The sequence below is a fragment of the Vombatus ursinus genome, unplaced genomic scaffold, assembly GCF_900497805.2.
Source record: "Vombatus ursinus unplaced genomic scaffold, bare-nosed wombat genome assembly UNPS02000582.1, whole genome shotgun sequence".
Lineage (NCBI taxonomy): Eukaryota > Metazoa > Chordata > Mammalia > Diprotodontia > Vombatidae > Vombatus > Vombatus ursinus.
The window spans coordinates 32,447,180-32,467,609 of NW_020940360.1; the positions used below are offsets into that span (position 1 = coordinate 32,447,180).

At 37.5% G+C, this 20,430-nt stretch overlaps 1 protein-coding gene across 1 annotated transcript in view; it reads right to left on the reverse strand.

The window, feature by feature from the left end:
- PREP (prolyl endopeptidase) overlaps window positions 1-20,430 on the reverse strand; it is a 157,654-nt gene that overhangs the window by 129,976 nt on the left and 7,248 nt on the right. The window contains exons 2-4 of the mRNA XM_027855254.1: window positions 18,017-18,091; window positions 2,725-2,858; window positions 2,136-2,266 (exon numbers count right to left, since the gene is read on the reverse strand). Of these exons, the coding sequence (XP_027711055.1) occupies window positions 2,136-2,266; window positions 2,725-2,858; window positions 18,017-18,091 (340 nt within the window). The remainder of the gene's footprint in view (window positions 1-2,135; window positions 2,267-2,724; window positions 2,859-18,016; window positions 18,092-20,430) is intronic.

A 20,430-nucleotide genomic window follows, 5' to 3' on the forward strand; every position in this document is an offset into this window, starting at 1 on the left:
AAACAACTCTGAGGTTCCACCTCACACCTATCAGATTAGCTAATATGACAGAAAAGAAAAATGATAAATGTTGGAGAATATATGGGAAAATTGGAACACTAATGCATTTCTTTGGTGGAGTTGTGAATGGATCCAACCATTCTGGAGAACAATTTAGAACTATGCCCAAAGGGCTATAAAACTGTGCATACCCTTTTTTCCAGCAATACCACTATAAGTTCTATATCCCAAAGAGATCACAAAAAAGGGAAAAGGACCCACATGTACAAAAATATTTATAGCAGCTCTTATTGTGGTGGCAAAGAATTGGAAATGGAGGGGATGACCATCAATTGGGGAATGGCTGAACAAGTTGTGCTATATGAATGTAATGGAATACTGTTGTTCTATAAGAAATGATGAACAGGTGGATTTCAGAAAAACCTGAACTTACATGAAATGATGCTGAGTGAAGGGAGCGGAACCAGAAGAACATTACACACAGCAACAGCAACATTGTGTGATGACTAACTATGATAGACTTAGCTATTCTCAGCAATACAATGATCCAAGACAACTCCAAATGACTCATGATGGAAAATGCTAACCACATCCAGAGAAAGAACCACAGAGTCTGAATGCAGATCAAAGCATACTATTTTCACTTTTTTTCCTGTTTTTTTTTTCTTTCTCATGGTTGTTTCCTTTTGTTCTGATTCTTCTTTCACAACATGACTAATGTGGAAATATGTTTAGCATGATTGTACATGTATAACCTATATCAGATTGCTTGCTGTCTTGGAGAATGGGGAATGGAGAGAGGTAGAAAAAATTTGGAATTCAAAATCATACAAAAATGACTTTCGAAAACTATCTTTATATGTAATTGGAAAAAAAAAATAAAATACTATTAAAAGGAAAAAAATCTGCAGCCTCAGGGAGGACAGCAAGGTGTCCCACTGTCAGAGGAATAGCCTTGTAGCAATTTGAATTACACCAGCAAAATGCAGACTTGGTAAATCTGGTCACCCTATCATTCTTGAGACGAGTTAGGTCACTGCTAACACAGCAGAAAAGATTTCTTTCAAAGGCTGCTACTCTTTTCCTACATTTTCAAGCCAAAAACTATGACTGCTCAACTAACAGTCCATCTTCCTAAGTGTGAGACATTTCTTTCATATTTCATTGTATGAAATTTTCCCTCCCTACACTTAAAGGCCTGCCTCTAGGTTTTTTTCCACATCACAAGAATGAAAGACACAGAGCTAAACAGGCCTAAGTATCTGTGGGTAATAAAAACAATTCTACATATTATGAAAATCATTAGAATAGCCATGGCCCAACACGATGGGTCACTTAGATTCAAGTGAGGTATAGCCCTTCTCTCTGGATACCCCAACATCCCTATTTCCCTGTACCAAGGCATTAATTGCTGTTTGAACAGCTTGTCCTGTACAAAGGACTAACTTTAAAGCACCCTATCACTGAACTGCAACCAAGGTAGGGAGCCAGTTCTAACAGGAGAAGGAAAGAGAATGTGTTTATTTTTTCCTATGTTTGAGACATGCTTTTGGGGCAGCTAGGTGGTGCAGTGAATAAAGCTCCAACCTTGGAGTCAGGAGGACCTAAGTTCAAATCTAGCCTCAGACACTTGATACTTACTAGCTGTGTGACTTTGGGCAAATCACTTAACCCCAATTGCCTCACCCCCCCCCCCCAAAAAGACATACTGTTCTTTAACTTCCTATGCAAAGCATATGAATGATTCCAATTTCTACTTCATACCACAATATAGAAAAACGTGACTTGATACTGTGTTTTGATTACATCACATGAAATTTTATTTTCCTGATATGGAATGAACATGCGCGCGCGCACACACACACACAAAGAACTGACTAATAATCCACATTCCCAATAATACAGAAGCCTGTATTAGCTTTTTAAAAAGCACTGGATATGGAGTCAGAGGGCCTGGGTCCTAATCTTGGCTCAGATACTTATGAACTAGGACCTCTTACAAGCCAATTAATCCCTCTAGGTCACAGTTTTCTCATCTGTACAACTGAATAATATGATTTGTAAGAGTCCTTCCAACTCAGATCTAATTCTAAGCTGTTATAAATTCAACGAGATGTTCTGTAAGGCTTGCTCACCTCGAAGAGCCACAGTGCCATCATCAGAAAGTTTGTTTGGATCAAGGAATACCCTGGCTTCATCATCTAAGGAATCCTGTACATATAATACTCGTTGGTTCTGCAGGCCTGTATTATAAAAATGAAAATACCTGGAAGACAGATAAGATCATTATGTAGTTAAGTTTTGTTAATATACCTATATCTAACACACATAAACAAAAAAACCTGCAGCAAAAACCAAATTTTACGAATCATACAGCTCAGGTAGAAATCTACAGGTGCATAAGTAATCACCTGACATAGCTGCTTCAGGGCTGATACAATGCACTACTGCAAACATGTGATAGGTAGTCAACATATGCGCAATGACTTACGGTAAATTGAATTGCTATTTGTCTTACTCTTCCTCAGAATCTGGATGCAGATTCTTGTCACCTGGCAAACATTTTTCTACTCAATTATTTTTCAGGGACAGTTTTATAACTGGAGAAGGATCTCATAGGCCAAAGAGATGTTACTCTCACATTATAAAATTCTATTTTTGTAGAACCATCTTTCCATATCTTAGGAAAATAATTTTCAATAACAAAAATAAAATCCCACATACCTTTTTCCTTTCTTGAAATGGCAGCTATACTTGGGATAGTCATATAATTCAGTCATTCTTTCTTTGTATAAGCCTCTAACAGGGCACTGCTCAAGAAAGGGCACTGTTATCTTATTCTGGGCCTCTACAAAAGCCTGGATTAAAAAATAAAATTGGATACAAAATAAGTCAAATACAAAAGTTTCCAATAACAAATGCCATCCATCAACACAATCAAGGCATTAACAAAAGCTACTTATCCTTTCCTTATAGAGAAACCTATACAAAGAGATACACACAAACATAAAATAAAGATCAGGAGTAGAATTTATTAGGGGAAAAAAAAGCAGGGGTGGTAATCACGACCTCAGACATAGTTAAAGCTAAAATAGATTTAATCAAAAGAGAAAAATAGGGAAACTACATATATGTCAGCCATATTAATATTGTTTTAGACTATTTAAAATAACTAGACAGTATAAGGTTAGAATATTGCTGTGGTGTAGGAAATAGCGAGTTGGTGGACTTACATGGAAGGACTTGGACTTATGAAGGAAGATGCTATCTACCCTCAAAGAAACAGAGGACAAGCAAGTAAAGCACAGTCTTACATAGATGCATATGAATGTATATGTCTATATACGAGTATAATTATAGATATCTAAGTATAAGTGTGTGTGTGTGTGTGTGTGTGTATACACACACACACATATACACACACACAGATATATCTGCATTTAGTTGTAGCCTCCTTGGGGGAGGTGAGGAAGAAGGGGGGAAAAAAAGAACAAAATAAAAAGTGCCCAGCAGAGAACAAAAGAAAACTAACAAGGAAGAAAAGAAAAGATGAACAGCTCTGAACACAATAACAGTATTTATTATATAGGCTTTCTTGAAATGGAAATTTATTTATTTTGCTGTATAAAAAGATAATATTCCTTTTTTCCAGATTACAAATATGGAAACATGTGTCTATGTGTATGTATATCTATATTCACACACATATTATAGTACAGGACGTATCAAGCACAAAAAAGAAATTGTCATTTTCACCAGTTATTTATATTCACAGGCATCACTCCTGTATAACATACAGCATCATATCACTCACTGGAAATCTAGCATCGGTCCATCAGATACTGATCACAGCTTGTCATTCTTGTCACTATAGCCAAAGTTTACAATAATAAAAAACCTGTACATTTCTTTGTTTTAACATTTCTGTTACATCTGATATACTCTGAAAAAAACAAATAAATAACTGACAAGGTTTTACCAAGTACTAAGCCTGGTGAAATTCATGCAGAATAATTTGGAGGCATGGGAAAGCCTGTTATGGAATAAAATACTGAAAAAGGAAAATTATAACAAAAATCAGTGCCTTGATTTTAGTTGACCTATATATATTTTACCTTGGGTGAATGAGTATTTCTTTAATGCTAACTAACCCATCATGGGCCACTTCTAGTTGTGAAGCTTCTTAAAGCAATATAATAATGATATAATCTTAAATATATTGTTAACCATAACAACCATGTATCACAGGGAAAAAAAATTCAAAAAACTGGCAAGTGGCACAAACATTGGCTTCAAACATACCATAAAAAATGACCTGACGATGGAGTGGCACTTTGTCTTACATACTCCTTTCATTTTCTTCTCAAAAACAAACAAACAAACAAACAAAAATATCACTTTCTATTTGGAAAGATAAGAATTCTTAAGCAAAAGTTCACAACAGTCACTCTTTAATACAAATAGCTCTCTGTCCAAATAATACATTAAACATTTTTTCTAGTCTGTCTATATATTATGATTTGAAAGAGGAGACAAACATCCTTTCCAAATAAAGTAGCCACTGTAGTTCCTTCCATCCTTGTTGTGTCCCTTCTTTAAGTCTTGCAGGCTTTCCTTTTTTTGGGGGGGGGGCAATTGGGGTTAAGTGACTTGCCCAGGGTCACACAGCTAGTAAGTGTCAAGTGGTCTGAGGCCCGATCTGAACTCAGGTCCTCCTGACTTCAGGGCCTGTGCTCTATCCACTGCGCCACCTAGCTGCCCCGAAGGCTTTCCATTCTTAAAGAGTTCTCCATCACCCTTTCCCAGGCACATAGAAATATCTCAGGTGAGGGACTATGTAACTGTAGCGATGGGGAGTATCCTCTACTAAGAAAAACATTATCAGCTAACTCTTTAGTGGGAATCACTGGGCACCTTACTGAGAGGAAGGCCTAAGGAATTATCAAAAGCTATGCATTTAGTTTGAGTTTTAGTACCAAATGCTAACTTCAACTGCTTCAAAATCGTGTCTGAATTGGTCAGACTGCCTGTCAGTTTTCCTGGGGTTGTTGATTTGACAAAAAAAAAAGGGGGGGGAGGGATCGAGGTGAAAGAAAGAGGATAGCATTCCACTTCTAGAGACAGAAGCTGCAATCTATCTACTTATTGTCATATTTGACCAAGCAAACTCCAACCCATGGGTTCAAAACCCACGAATGAAACTATTCAACAGGGCTTTGACCATTGTAAGAAGTCACATGGTTCAGTTTGCCTAATAAGATTTGTAAATATTGTATTGCACAGAAATTATGGCTTAACCATACACTGTTAACTTCTCTCACACTGTTAATTTCTCTCAGGTGACAGATATACATAAAAATCATTCAAGTTTTACCTAGGTAAGATATTAAAATTTATTGAAACCGACACTGAAACATGTCCATTCTATTTGCTGCTAATTTTTGTAGTAGCAATTTAATATTAACAATGTTTTAAAACTGTGTTGAGAAACTTTAGTTTCATCAAAGACAGAGATGAATTAGTAATGTAGCCATCCTTTTTTTTTTGTCAAAACGAAATGGAAATTTATTGCTGTATATTTTGAATCCTCTCATGTTCTGCTGTGCACACGGCAATGCTGTTTTTCTTTTCTTATTTTGTATTTAAGTTTATAGTGTTTCTTTTTCTTCCCTTATTGTGTATTTAAGTTTTAGTATTTAAGTTTAAAATAAATTAATAAAAAAAGAAATTCTAAGTAATTACTACATTTTTGCTTCCAATAGTTTACCACCACTTACCCCACAGATCTCAGCTAAAATTTTAAGAATGACCATGCCCAGCCCAAATAGCTGCCCAAAAACAATGTTCAATCTCCTAGTAATCTCAGATTCCTTTGTAATAAACAGTAGAAGAACCACCAATCCAAATTATTTTCTATGACTTTATAAAGCTGGATGAGGTGATCTATTGGTGTCACCTTTGAGAACTTGGGTTAGAGTAGAGTGTTTTCACAGAAAGCTCTGCACACAATGATACTTCAAATATAAGGGATACTTCCTACCTGTGTACCCTTGCACTCAGCTCCCCGACTCCTCCCTGGACTTCTAATCTTATTTCTCTTCTCCTACCTGGTCATTCCCTCCCTATCCTACTGCCCAGCTCCATCCTCTCAGGCAGCAGGACTACAACCTTATCAGCTCTCTGAAAGGTCAGCAGCAAAGCAGTTACTGAAAAAAACACTGCCTTCCAGAAATGTCCACCTAAAGGTGAGTATGTAGGGAGAGTACTAACAACCAGGATGGCAGATGAGAAAGTGGATAGAAAGTCTGTGGATATAATATAGCTTTAAAATAAAGGTGTCTGCAAGAAAGATACTGAAATGATCTAAAAGAATTCGTGCATCCCCCAAAATGGTCTGCTTAGTCTGCAGGAATAATTTATAGTCTGGCTGATTATGGTGAAAAAAAGACAGGAGAATAAGAGCAGGGAAATGTTTTAAGAAGATAGGATGTGAAGGGGGGGGTGGGAAGGAAAGTTAAAAATTTAGGATCTGAGATTTATGGTCATACAACATTATCTTTCTACTTTTCCTCTCATGATTCTGAAAAAGAATTAATATTAAAGTGGGTGGCTTAAATTGCTAAAGCAGACTCCATGCTATAAATGTCAGCAATGCGGTATTTTAAAAGATTTTCTAGCACACTAAAAGGATTTTGTAAAATATTCACTACTGAGCCAAATCATGCTTTATGCAACTAGCCTCTTTTAAAAAAAGCTATTCACCCTCCAAAATTGAACTCTGAATATTTGAAGTTTCTCATACTCTGAATCAACCAAGTTTGGTTTTCTTCTCCTTTCCTCTCTACCACTCTTTGGTTTGGGATATTTTGCTGATAGAAAAAATTACTTAAAAACCATTGATCTGATTAGAAAGGCCCTACAAGGCATTCCCAAGTTTGATTTAAGCAAAATTTATACCATTTGGGAGACTTGCTAGAACTATAAGCCAGGTACATCAATTTCTTCCCCTGTAAAACAAATGAGCTGAATTAGCTAATTACTAAGATTCCTTCCAGCTGTGTTCTATCCCCCCTGAGTTCAAATCCAACTGGACCAAACACCTGACACTTACTAGCTATGTGACCCTGGGCAAGTCACTTAACCCCAACTGCCTCACCAAAAAACAAAAAAACAAAAACAAAAACAGATGTATGTGGTCTGTAAAAGGCAAAGTACAGCAGAACAGTTACCCATCCTGTTCTGGATTAAATTAATCTGTAATTAATCACATTCACTTTTGGGGAGCTTCCACATTGCAGTGTTTATTTCACATTAAGCTTACTAGTAGTCCACTAAAAACTCTAGATATTTTGCACATGAAGGGAAGGGCTACGTCTTGCCCATCCTGCATCTATAAAACTGATTTTTTTTTAACCTAAGTACAGACTTTGTTATTTTTTTAAAATTTAATGTTATATTTAAGACATCCTTCTTAAGTTATCACAATATTTTTGGTTCCTGATGCTATGTGTCTGCTATTCCTTCCAGTCTTGTACCATTAGCAAATCTGATAAGTGTGCCAAACTCTGCCTCCTTCTAAGTTACTAATTAAAAAGAAAGCAGCATAGCTTCAGGCCCTCCCCTAGAGTCTGCCTTTCCTTAACTGCTCCTTGGGTCCAGCTGGTCATTCAATCAACACTGACCACTTAACAATGCAATCACCTCACCCATCTTCTCCATCTTAACTACAAGAATGGCATGAGAACCTAGCAAAGACTCAGCTGAAATCCAGACACACTACATTTACAGCATTTCCCTAAAATAGTAGACTAAGCACTTTCTTTTTTTATTTTGATTTATCAACAATCACTTCCATAAGCTTTTGAGTTTTAAATTTTTGTCCCCCTCCCTCCCTAAGACAGCTCACAATCTAATGTAGGACTAAGCACTTTCAAAAAAATAAATGAAATTAGTTTTTCATGACCTGTCTTCAACGATGCCAGCCAGCCCCTTTTCAAAATGTTCATTAGCCAACCCTTTAATTATATGTTTTAGAACACTAAGCGGAAAAGAAAGCAAGCTTACAGTTTGCAGACTCTACCCTTTTCCCTTTCTTGAAAATAGGGAAAGTATTTGACCTTTTCTAGGCTTGAAACATCCCCTTCCCTTTTCCCATAATCTTTCAAAGTTCACTGAAAATAGCCTAGCAACATTTGCAATTCATTCAGAACCAAGGATGTAGTTCATCTGGCACTGATGAACCAAATTAATTGAGGGAATCCAGGTACTCTCACCATTTTCTCATTCATCATGAGTTTCAACTCCTTAATCAGTTTTATTCAGTTCCTCCCAGTTCAAAGATCACTGTCCTTGGCAGAGAAACAAGAAACATAAGAATTGAGTAGTTCTGCCTTCTATCCATTATCCCATCTGACCCAAACAGCGACCCTGATCCTTTTTTAACCTTTCTCACCCTCAACATTGTTAAGAAACCCCATTTTGTTGTCCTTAGAATTCGTCACCAATTTTCTGCAAGTCAGGTGATCTGCCAAGGTAACACAGTTAGCTAAAAGAGCTGTGAGTAGAAGAATTGAGGGAGGCAGGATAAGAAGAGATTGAGTGACTTCTGGGAACATAATACTTGAACAAAAATAAGGAATCCAGGATGGTGGTGACTTTTTTTCCCCTTAAAAACAATTTTTCCCAGTAATTGAGGTTTTTTCTTACTTTACATTCAGACTCTGCTAGACAAGGTAGCAGAGCCCTGCTTGTAAGGGGGCAATGGGCTCTGAAAACCAGGGAAGAATGGGCAAGAGGACTGTCAGCAGACCTGAAGCAAAAGCCAAAGGCATGAAGGGGATGAACTGGGGAGAAAAGGGGGAAGGGAAGAGGAAGGGAAATGGAGAGCTTTGGACGCACTAGAAGCCCGACTTGGCTAGGCCATGGTAGATGTGTGCATGGGGTGGGAGGTGGCGGGGCATGTGACTGACTAAAGGAAAGGTCCCCACCCAATGAGGCCTAGCTATCCCACCATCTATTACGTTCCGTTTCCAAGGGGGCTGGAATGATCTGGAGAGAGTGCAGGAAAGTTTTTCCTTAGCTTACTCTAAACTTTTTTCACTATCTTCCTGCTATCAAAACACCCAGGACCTTGAACTCCAAATGTAAAGACTAATACTGTGATCATCACTACACAAACAAATCCCTTCCTCTTAACTACTTTCACTAGATAGGTTTGTGACCCCAGAAGTCAGAGTGGCTTTATTGCTTATTTTTTTAACTGAACCCTCCTACCTCACATTCTATCCTGTAATAGTTTGTCCCTACCCTAGAAAAAAACATCCTGAAACATTCTGGAAAATTCTCCTGGCCACATATCTTTTAAGCAAGACCTTCATGACCAATATGACAGGCAAAAAACCAACAGCCAGACAGTGATGCTGCCAAGTCACCACTGACCCAGAGATCCATGCAAAAATAGCTCTAATAAAATTTTAAAACTTTTCCTCTCTTCCACCTTACTACACCACTGTAAGAGAAAGGTCTAATGTAAAATTTTTTCAGTGAGCAAACAGAAAACTTTTCAAATGAGGAAATTTCCCTGGCAACATCTTATACAGGTTCTAAATTTTGTGCAACAAGAAACAGTTACCTTATTCTTCCCTGTCAGTCTCTCCCTCTCTCCTTTAAAGGAATGGTCCTTTTACATTTCCCCCAAAACACTGCATTTACTCTAAAGTCCTTTCCTTATTTGTAAAATGAGGGAAGTAGTCTAGATGACCTTTAAAATCTCTTCCAGCTATCAATATATATGAGATCCTTTGAACACCACCCAGCCTGGATTAATTTGCTAATATCCAAAATGAAGTCCAATATGCTGTGATTACTCTTATTCTGAACATATCTCTATGAGTCTTTCTGTCTTAATACAGTGCTAAATATGGAAAATTATTTACCTATGGGGAAATCAATGATATTACAAATAAAATCAAAATTTAAAAACCAACGAACAGACATTTACCAAATACCTATGTGTCTGGCACCCTACAATTCATCATTTGAGAGTCAGTGTGACATAGATGATAAGGTGCTAGACCTGGGTGTCAGAAAGACCTGGGTTTAAATCCTGGGAATAATAACACCACCTCACAGTACTGTTGGGAAGATCTAGTAAGACAAAATATAAAGAGCCCTGCAAACCTTAACATGCTGCATAAATGTCAACTATTATTTGTGATGTTTAGAACATATTCCCCAAGGACTCACCAGCACGTTTCAGTGTCTTTGGCAATTGTTCATAGCTGTCCCCTCTTTTCCTTAGTTACTACAATTCGAAAAATTTTTCCCACCAATTTTTATGCTAACTCTGCAACCTATGTTGGAAACTTAGGAATCATTTTTATTTAGTAAACTGTAGGAAAGAAGGATTGAAGAAAGATATTAAAATATATTATTAAGTGCAGAATAAAAGGAGGAAGATGTTTTACTATTTACTAGTTTAATATGTCTGTTAAAGGGACAAACCAGTTTGCCTAGTGTGATCAGCTTACATAAGTCAGTCTCACTATTTGCCCATGGGTCCTCATAACCCTTTTGGAGCAGAACTACATTTTACCCTGAAGGTAAATTCCACAAGAGATAAATGTATATAAATGTAAAAATATACTCAAAAAAACTTGTCTTTTTTCCTCTTTTCATGTTCTCTTTATTCTTCCTAACTCCCCTAAGAAAGCTCTCCTTTCCCAGATGGGTCAAATCTGGTACCTCTCCACCTACACCAAGACCTTGGGAAGCTCACCAAATAACTGACCAATGGCTCTGTTGCTTTTCCAGCACTCTGCATATTCTGAGTGAAAAGTTAGCCACATTGGCACCTGAATAGAGGGTCACTGGGATTATCCTCTACTGTAAAGAATATGACAGTGATCATTGAAGGAGTGGTTAAATTGAAAAATATCACTGAGAATGAATAAAAATTTTGTGAAGACTTCAGAAAGTAGGAGAGATGACTAATTTGCTGTTTCTCAAAGGTGACCTTGGGCTTTATTTTTAAAAGGGAAAAGAAAGAAGAAAATCTAAGAAGAGCTATCTCCTAATTGATAGTAATGAAATAAATACAAATGAAAGTGGAAAAGGAAATTTTAGGAGGAATAGGCAATTCTAGAACAATTATTAGGGTTTTTTGGAAACAGTTTATAACTTTATAAGCTCTCATTCATAATTCAAGAACATACAAAATTCCCTGACAAATGTAACCAGGTATTACTTTGTTTAATGATATTCTAATCATCAATATCAAGCAAGGCTTAAAATAGGGAATTATATGTTTGGCAAAGGTGTTTGCTATTGTAATGGAAAATGTCCTAAAAAGTTCAAACTAACGAGGATTCCCTACAGAAGGTGAGGGGCAGCTAGGAGTTGCAGTGAGTGGCATGAGTAAGTCAGGAAGAACTGAATTCAAATCTGGCCTCAGACACTAACTAGCTCCATGGCCCTTGGCACATCACTTAATGGTCTGCCTCAGTTTCCTCATCTGTACAATGAGCTGGAGAAGGAAATGACAAAACCTTCCAGGATCTTTGCCAAGAAAACTCCAAATGGGGTCAAGAAGAGCTGAACAGGACTGAAATGACAAGAGGAATAATAGATGGTAAAGTCCTTTAAATACCCCCCTTCACCGGTTAGAGAAGACAGTGTTAAGATTGCATTAAGCCCCAGAATTTTGTAAAACTTCCTCAGTGAGATTTTACCAGCACTCAAAAGAGATTATCCTAAATATTCCCAAAGGGAAAACAAACAAAACAAAAACAAAAAACCCAAAGGGACAGCGAATGCCTACTGTCCAACTGTGACATGTTTTGCTGAACAGCCTATCGAAGGAGCTCATCAGTATCTCAGACAGATATCACGTACATGCCTTATGCTAAAAAGGCACTTAATATTCATCTGTTGGATGAAAAGACCAATGAGGTGGGCCTAGAAATGAATAGGAGGTGAAAAAGGGGTGGACTTTATTTAGTGCTTTCAGTAAGCTTAAGCTACTTGTTGACACAAACAACAACATCCCTAGTGATGTTATATGGTTGTGAATCACAGAGTACCACAATTTCTGAATAGTCTAAATTGTAGGTGATCTGAAGGGCAATAGAGAGATGCATGATGGATTTTAGGCTGCATACAATATCCTAGCAACAAAAACCAGTGCATAAGAAATGATATAAAAGGCATCATACCTGAATGGTATGATCAGAAAAGGGAATGGACCAGTCAAGAACAAGAGGAAGAGGAAAAGACGGACTGCACAATTGCTGCATTAGTCCCTAATACATTAAAACATCTAGAGAAAGGACTCCAGGGATGCTGGATAGATCCATCATTAAAGAATTATAGCATGGGGGCAGGTAGATGGTGCAGTTGATAGAGCACTGGCCCTGAAGTCAGGAGGACCTGAGTTCAAATCCAGCCTCAGACCAAACACTTGACACTTAACGAGCTGTGTGACCCTAGGCAAGTCACTTAACCCCAATTGCCTTTTAAAAAAAAAAAAAAGAAAGAAAGAATTATAGCATGACACTGACCAGAATCACACAGAGTTAAAAGACATGGATAGGCTGAGATCTGCACCACTGGAGATTGAGATCTCCCATCATTGAGATCAAGGATCCATCCAGTGTATCAAGGCTAACTTTGTCTGTAGTGAAAAGAATGAATCAGAGGCAAAAGAGGCTAGAGAAAGGGAGGCCAATTAGGAAACATTTACAGTAGTCCAAGCATGAAGTGATGAAAGCCTAGACTATAATGAAGGACTGATAATGAAAAGGTTTATAGAACACACATTTAGAGCCAGAAGTGACCTCATAGGTAATCTAGTTCAAATGCCACATTTTATAAACGAGGAAACTGGGGCCCATAAAGGATAACTGACTTGTCCAAAGTCATACAGGTGCTAAGCATAAGAGGTAGGCTTTGATTCCAGGTCCTCTGGCTCCAGCGCTAGTATTCTTTCCATTGTACAAGAAATATTATAAAAGAGGAATCAATAGGACTTAGATGACTACCTAATTAGTCTGTGAGCTCCTTGAGTGGAGGAACTGTTTTTTTTTTTTTTTAACCTTTCTTTGTATCCCCAGCTCAGTACCTTAACGAATAATTGATTCACTAACTGACTGGATAAAGGGAAGAAATACTTCAAGTCAAGTGACTGGCAAGATGATAATACTTCTGATAAAAAAAAAAAAAAGGTTCTACATATGATGTCAGATTTTTTTAATATGTTAGCTTCAAACTGAGTTTTTTTTCCCCTTCTTTTATTTGTTTTCATAAGGGATGACTCTCTTCAAGAGGGAAAGGAGGGAAGGGATACATTGGAAAACATAGGTGATATAAAAACAAAATATTATAATAAAAATTATTTTAAATAAAGACATAAGAAGACAAGAGACAATGGCACATCTCTGGTTTAGAAGTGGCAATAGAAAGGAATAGACTAGCCCCACCTTATCTCTTATTGAGGCAAAAAGATCAAAGGGGAAAAAACTTTCCACTGGAGAGGACCTCAGGAGTTATGGTGTTATCTGGGTAAAGTCAGAGAGTTGTAGTATAAAGGAAAGAGTATGGTATTTATTAGTTTGAAACTTATCTCTGCTATTTATACCTATGTGACCATAATTCACCTCTCTGAGTCTCAATTTCCTCAACACAGATCAGGGGTTCTTAATCTAAGGTCCAAGGATAGATTTCAAGGTGTCCATAAAGTTGGACAGGGGAAAAAATGACAACTTTATTTTCATTAACCTCTAACTGAAATTTAGAATTTTCTTCAATTATGAACGTAGGCAACAAATATTATTCTGAGAATGGATCCACAGACTTCACAAACTGCCAATGGGGTCATTAACACACACACACAAAAAAACACCCATGTCCTGGGTGATTTCTAAGCTAAGGTAGCTTCTAACTCCGAATCATATGATATTTGGCTTTAAAGCAAAGCAGTTGATAGAATCCATGTAAGAAAGAATGTGAATAAAGGTAAGTTTACTCACAAAAGAGGTTTGACAGGAAATGCAGGATTGGGGTAGCAGAGGGGAAAACTGAAACGGAGAAGAATGGAGCTGAAATAGATTGGCATGAAAACCTAAGTAGGGGTAATAGTCAAAAGAAGTTAATAATAGAGGAATAAGAAGGAAGCTGATCAGGAAATGAAAACTGCCAACATCTGTAAAGCACTGTATGATTGACAAAATACTTTCCTCATAACAACTCTGAAAGACAGGTAGTTAAAATATTTCATTTTTAGAGAAGAGGACCTATCAGAACACAAAAGAATAAAACAACAAAAAGAATAAAAGGAGCTATGGGAAAACAGATACACTAGCACCAATCTTGGTGGAGCTATAAATGGTTCATCCATTCTGGAAAGCACCACGTTCAGAGGCACTAATCTTTGCACATCCTTTGACCCAGATATAACACTGCTAGGACTTTACCCCAAAGAAACAGAAGAAAGAGGAAAACGATCTATATGTACAAATATATTTATAGCAGCTCTTTTTGTGGCAGCCCAAAAATTGAAAACTAAAGTCGTGCCCTCCTATTGGGTAGATAAACGTAAAGGACTGCTATTATGCTCTAAGAAATGATGAAATAGACAATTTCAGAGGAAATCTTAATGATGCTGAGCAAGGTGAACAGAATTAGCAGAATGATTTATACAATAAGAACATTAATGAGAAAAACAACTTTGAAAGGCTTTAGAACTATGATCAATGAACTAATAAACCATGAGTTCAAAAGAATGAAGAGGAAACATACCACTCACCTCCTAACATAACACGATAAACTTAAAAGTGGAGAAAGATATATACGTTTTTGGACATGGCTAACGTGGGGATTTGTTTTAATGTACCAAATAGAAATATACTGAAGAATTTATTTGGGGATTAATGATTTCTTTTTTTGTTTGTTTGTTTTTTTAATTTGCTCAGTACGGGCAAAGGATAGTAGGAGGGACAGATTATTATTTTTTAAATATTTGTTACTTGAATCTTAGAGAAGTTAATCACCTTGTCCAGGTTCATAACTACTAAAGTAATAAAACCAATACTTGAACACAAGCGTGGTGACTCTAAGTTCAGGATTCTTCTCATCAGATCACATACCCCCTCAAGAAGGAAGGAAGCATGTAAATGTCAAAGGAAGGAAAAATGGTGATTATCAGGGGTTGGGGGTTGGGAAATGGGAAGGGGAGAAGTAATTCAGTCACCCATTAATCTCAAGCTTCCCATGCTACAAGGCTGATAGGGCATTCCTCTCTTTAGAAATACCAAGACCTAGCTGGTAACTGAGAGATTTATGATCAGAGGTAGCATAATATAGTAGAACAAGTATTGTGCCTGGACCAAGAAAAAACCTGAGTCCTCAATCTATCTATGACACTTATTGGCCATACACTGGCAAGTTACTTAACCTCTCTGAGTCTCAGTTTCATCATTTGCAAAATAGGGATAAGAATACCTATAACATCTAGTCCACAGAGGAGTGGTAAGAAACTAATGAGATAATGTGTATAAAGTGCTTTAAAGTCCTCTATAAATGCACTACTAGCTATTATTCTTTTTAACAACCATTTATTAAGAGCCTCTCATGCTCAGTGGTGTTGCTGGTGAGTGGGAGGAGTGGGATGGCCAATGATTTCGTAGCTGGAACAGATGTCTGACCCTGGGAAAATCCCAATGTTACTCTGATGTTCAACTTTGCCAAAGGCAAACTGATGATAACATGGACAAGTTCTTGGTGAATCAGGCTTCATGTTTCCACTGTCTTTTGAGGCCAAAGCTTTCCTTTATTCTGGAAATGTTAGACATTGTCTAAGCTAGACAACTCAAATTAAAAATCCTACTACCTAAGTATTTTGGTTCTCAGAATTCAGTGACAAAAAACCCTATTCATTTAATTTTTTTTTTTTTACTGACACCAGTAATAGACTTGAAGGGAGATTTTTCTTTGTGCTTAGAGGACGTGAAGATTCTCCACCTTCTAACACATTTTTGCCTGAACTTTTCAACTACGCAGTGGGAAAGACTTCATGTTACTGGCTGATGTCCAGCACCAAGCACAGCATGTGGCACATAGTAGGCACTTGATTATTGCTTGCTGGAGGAATAAATTTTCTTCATTTTTTAAAAAGCAAAACTTCTTTAGTCTTAATAAGCTTTATTGCACCAGATCCCAGTAAGCTTATACCCGTTCAGCTAAACTCCTATTTACAGAAAAAGACACTATGTTGGGCATGGCAAAGAACCAAGACCTCTGTCCTAGCCCTGGTTTGGTGATATCAGAGAAGTCACTCCTCTTCTTGGAGCCTCAGTTCTCTCATCTGTAAATTGGGAAAAAAGGGTCTAGGAGAACCAGACTTGAATGAGGTCTGGAGATGTAGGTTTGAATCCTGGTTCTGACAATAACTATAAAACCTTCCAAAGTCACTGAACCCCATGAAAGTCAGTATAATAATATGCCAAATGGAGATAATCCTTGAATAGGTAATGTCACCGAATTGTTTTGTGGAAAGCACTCCATAAAACTTAAAGCACTTAGTAAATATAGGTTATTCCTGGTAATAATACAGCTAAGTCACCTTATACCTAAATTTCCTCCTAAGTCTGTAAGTGGTTTCAGTCTTGTCCCCAAGAGGAGATTCTCAATTAAAATGAATCTGGCTCAGCCCATGAAGAGAGTGGTTCTGGGGCTAATATGGGCTGAAGTGTCCATACTGACCAAGCCATAGTCCAGGATCTGGGCCCATGAACTTACAGCTTGAAAATATTTAGTCCACAAACATGCATAAAACACATTAAGTCAACATAAGGGCAAAAGAGACATGGTCTTTCGCATGTCCACTATGCCTATTCCATTTTTTATTTGCTCTACACAAAGAAAAATAGAATGGGGTAGGTTTTTTCAAGTTATTGATGAAATCTATTAATGTTATTCAGATGCTACTATGAGTATCTCATAGCAACAACGCAACAGATAGACTGGATTGTGCTAAAATATCCACTGGGAAAAAACTTTAGCTGTTTTGCAGCATCCTGTAATGAAAATGAAGAATGCCTTCATTTTCTCCCTCTGAGCTAAAAATTTTCAAAAGAATGGTGCACTTAGGGGCAGATAGGTGGCACAGTGGATAGAGCTCTGGCCTTGGAGTCAGGAGGATCTGAGTTCAAATCCAGCCTCAGACACATAACACTTATTAGCTGTGTGACCCTGTGCAAGTCACTTAACTCCATTGCCTAACCGAAAAAAAAAAAGGAAGAATGGTCCACTTAGAACTCCAAGCAATCTTAATATTACTTGCATATATAAAATGACATTAGGAAAAATGGTTTTTTGAGTTTGCCTTTCAAATACAAGAAGAATAATGCAGATTCAATGTTTCTGAGAGTTCATCAGAATTCTAGCTTCCCTGCCTGGTGACTTCATTTTATCTTTTGCTAAATATTTTCTTATAAATACTCAGAAGAAAAGCTAGAAATAATATTTTTAACTGTTGATTCCATTGGTTTTTGCAACTTGTAACAGTCAACCCCAAGTTGCCTGTTACTTTCAGTCCCATATTCATTATAGCTTTAATGATAAGGGTTCATCCATGAGAAAGCATCTCAGTTTATCTCTCACTGGAGCAACACATTAAATGTAAAGGAAAAACTAAGGATACACACTCAGACACACACAAGCCTACAAATAATCACTAATACTGGCATAATTTAACATTGCTGAGTTACTGGAATAATTCAGATGAGAGATTGAGGATTATATCTTAATATGTTAGTCAGGTTAACCTCATTTACATATGTCTCTACTGGCCAGGTGCTCAAAGACTCCTAAAATGGGAACCAGAAAAGATAGGAAAGGTAAAGAAGGAAAAAAGAAAGATACAAAAAAGGAATATGAATTTCTTATGCCAAGGCTTAGCCACTAGCTCCAAAGTCGATTCATGTTTTTCAAGGTGATCTCGTCTTTAAATATCATCAATTACCTTTGTTTGTTCACTATCTGGGTCTTCAAGCCAAACATAGGGGTCACAGATCTTAGACCCATGGTAATCTTGTACCTGCAAACAAACATAATAAAGCATGAAATAATTAGTGACTGCTTCACAGGAAGTTTTCCTAGAGATGTGATTATGTGAGGAAATTTGTACGAAAGGCCTGTGAAAAGAGAGATAGAATGCCTCCATCAACTCAATGGCTACTCTTTTGGCTGATTAGCACACGAAGACAGATTTGGCAGCTTCTGAAAGATGTTAAGGCAGCCGGGGACAAGGGTGGGAGGTAGGGAATGTTCAGAGAAGAGAGACAAACTGTCAGAACAGAAAATGGTTGGGCAGGACAATGCAATAGAAAAACCTTCTGCTGTGCTAATGAAAGGGAAAAACCTTTCCTCCTTGAATAGGTACACAGTTATACAATACAAGGAGGAGAGTGGCTAGGGGTGGAGATGGGGTAGGTGGGACACACTTATGAACACACACAGACATACTTTATTGTTCTTCATTTCATGCTTATTAATGACTTATATGGCAAGGAAACTTGCCCACATTATGTCATGTAATCAGGTTTCTAAAAAATGAGCTTAAAACACAGGAAAACAAAAGTTGCCACGAACTGCTGGTTCACTGGCACATTTTTTCTTGGCACCAACTGAAAAATCTAATTCATCCAGTGGAAGAATATTTCAGAGACTTGAGCCTCTGTGTAGAAGCTGTAAAGTGTTTTCTTTAAAAAAAAAAAAAAAGCCATCCAAACACTACCCATTCAGACTATTATCTAAGAGGAAATGAGAGAAACTCTTAAGAGTAATGGGGATCTAACATCTATATAACCTTCTGGATATTAGCAGATGATGCCTAAAGGCAGTAAAAAAAAAAATAAAAATAAAAAAATTAGAAACTCTCTCCAGCTTACACCACTTTGAAAGGATCATTTCTTTCCAACACAGTCTCCATGAACATTTCTTACTTTTCCAACAGGGCTTCAGTTCATTGAGGGGAGGCTGGTTGGCATGTGAACAACTGTTTCACCTGGCTCACATCTTTTGTTTTAGAACTCTGAGAAAGAAACATTCACTCATCCAAAAAAAAAACACACACACACACACTCACTCTCTCTCTCTCTCTTTCCCCAAAAGAACAACTAGGCAGTGTCAGTGATGCTTGAAAAATGTTAAGCTTGGCTGCTAGTCAGTAATCATGTCACCAGGTTGGGAGAAGCTTCTGGAACCTGCTTTCACCACAGCACACTGTGAATCTGGCAGTAGTCCTGGGACCACTGCCTCTACAAAGCTGTTTGACCTTGAGCTGATGGCTAGTGCCTACCCCAGAACACGAAGAGCAAGCCACCACGCTGTCAGAATCATACCTCACCAAAATGGCACACTGGGTCCCACCTGTTCAGCAAAATGGATCACTATTAGAAGAGTGACAAAACCTCCTCTATCAGCAGCAGGTTTTGTCTCACATCTAACAAGAGGGCATGTTGCTCTATCAGGCTTTCCACAGAGGGTCTTCTTACGTCCACAACTGCTCCCGAAAAGCACAAAAATATATAAATGGACTACGAGAACATTTAAAGCAAGGATATTTTGTGATAATCAGCATTGATCTAATCATGGAAAATCACGCTCTCATTAGACAATCAGTAGATAAGAAATAAAGAAGAGATTAAAACCTGTACCACACTCACATTGCTGGGTGTCAGAGAAGCTAACAGGAGCTTTTAAGACCTTTTTAATCCTTTATTGAAGCTAATTTTTATATTAATTCATATTTTCTTCCTTAATTTTGTGAGGAAGGGAAGGGAGAAGGGACAAACCCTAACTACTACAGTGAACTTCAGTTATAGAAACTACATAAGTAATATATGATTTGTGGTAAAGTCTTTTAAATTTACTGATGACTACTGCTAAGGGTCTCACCATCTTTCTAGCTACCAAGGATTACAACCTTAGTGTCATCCTTGACTCCTTATTCTCCCTCACCCCTCAGGTGCCAAAATTTCCCATTTCTATCTCTACAACGCTGCTCTCCTATGCCTCTCTTCTCCATCCATATATTTACAACCTTAGTTCAGGCCCTTATCACCTCTCATATGAATTAATGCAATACCATCCTAATTAGTTTCCCTGCTTCAAACTTCTTCCCACTCCAACGCACTACATACTGCAGCAAAAGTAATTTTGCTAGAGTACAACTGACCATGTCAGTACCCCCTCACTCCTTAATAATTCTCAGTAGCTCCATATTGACTATAGGCTCAAATATAAACTCCTCCCTGGCATTTAAAGCTCTTCACAACCTGGCTGCATCCTACCCTTTTAGCATTCGAACACATCATTCCCTTCCACTGCACATTGTACAGTCTAGATATACTGGCCTACTTGCTGTACCTATTC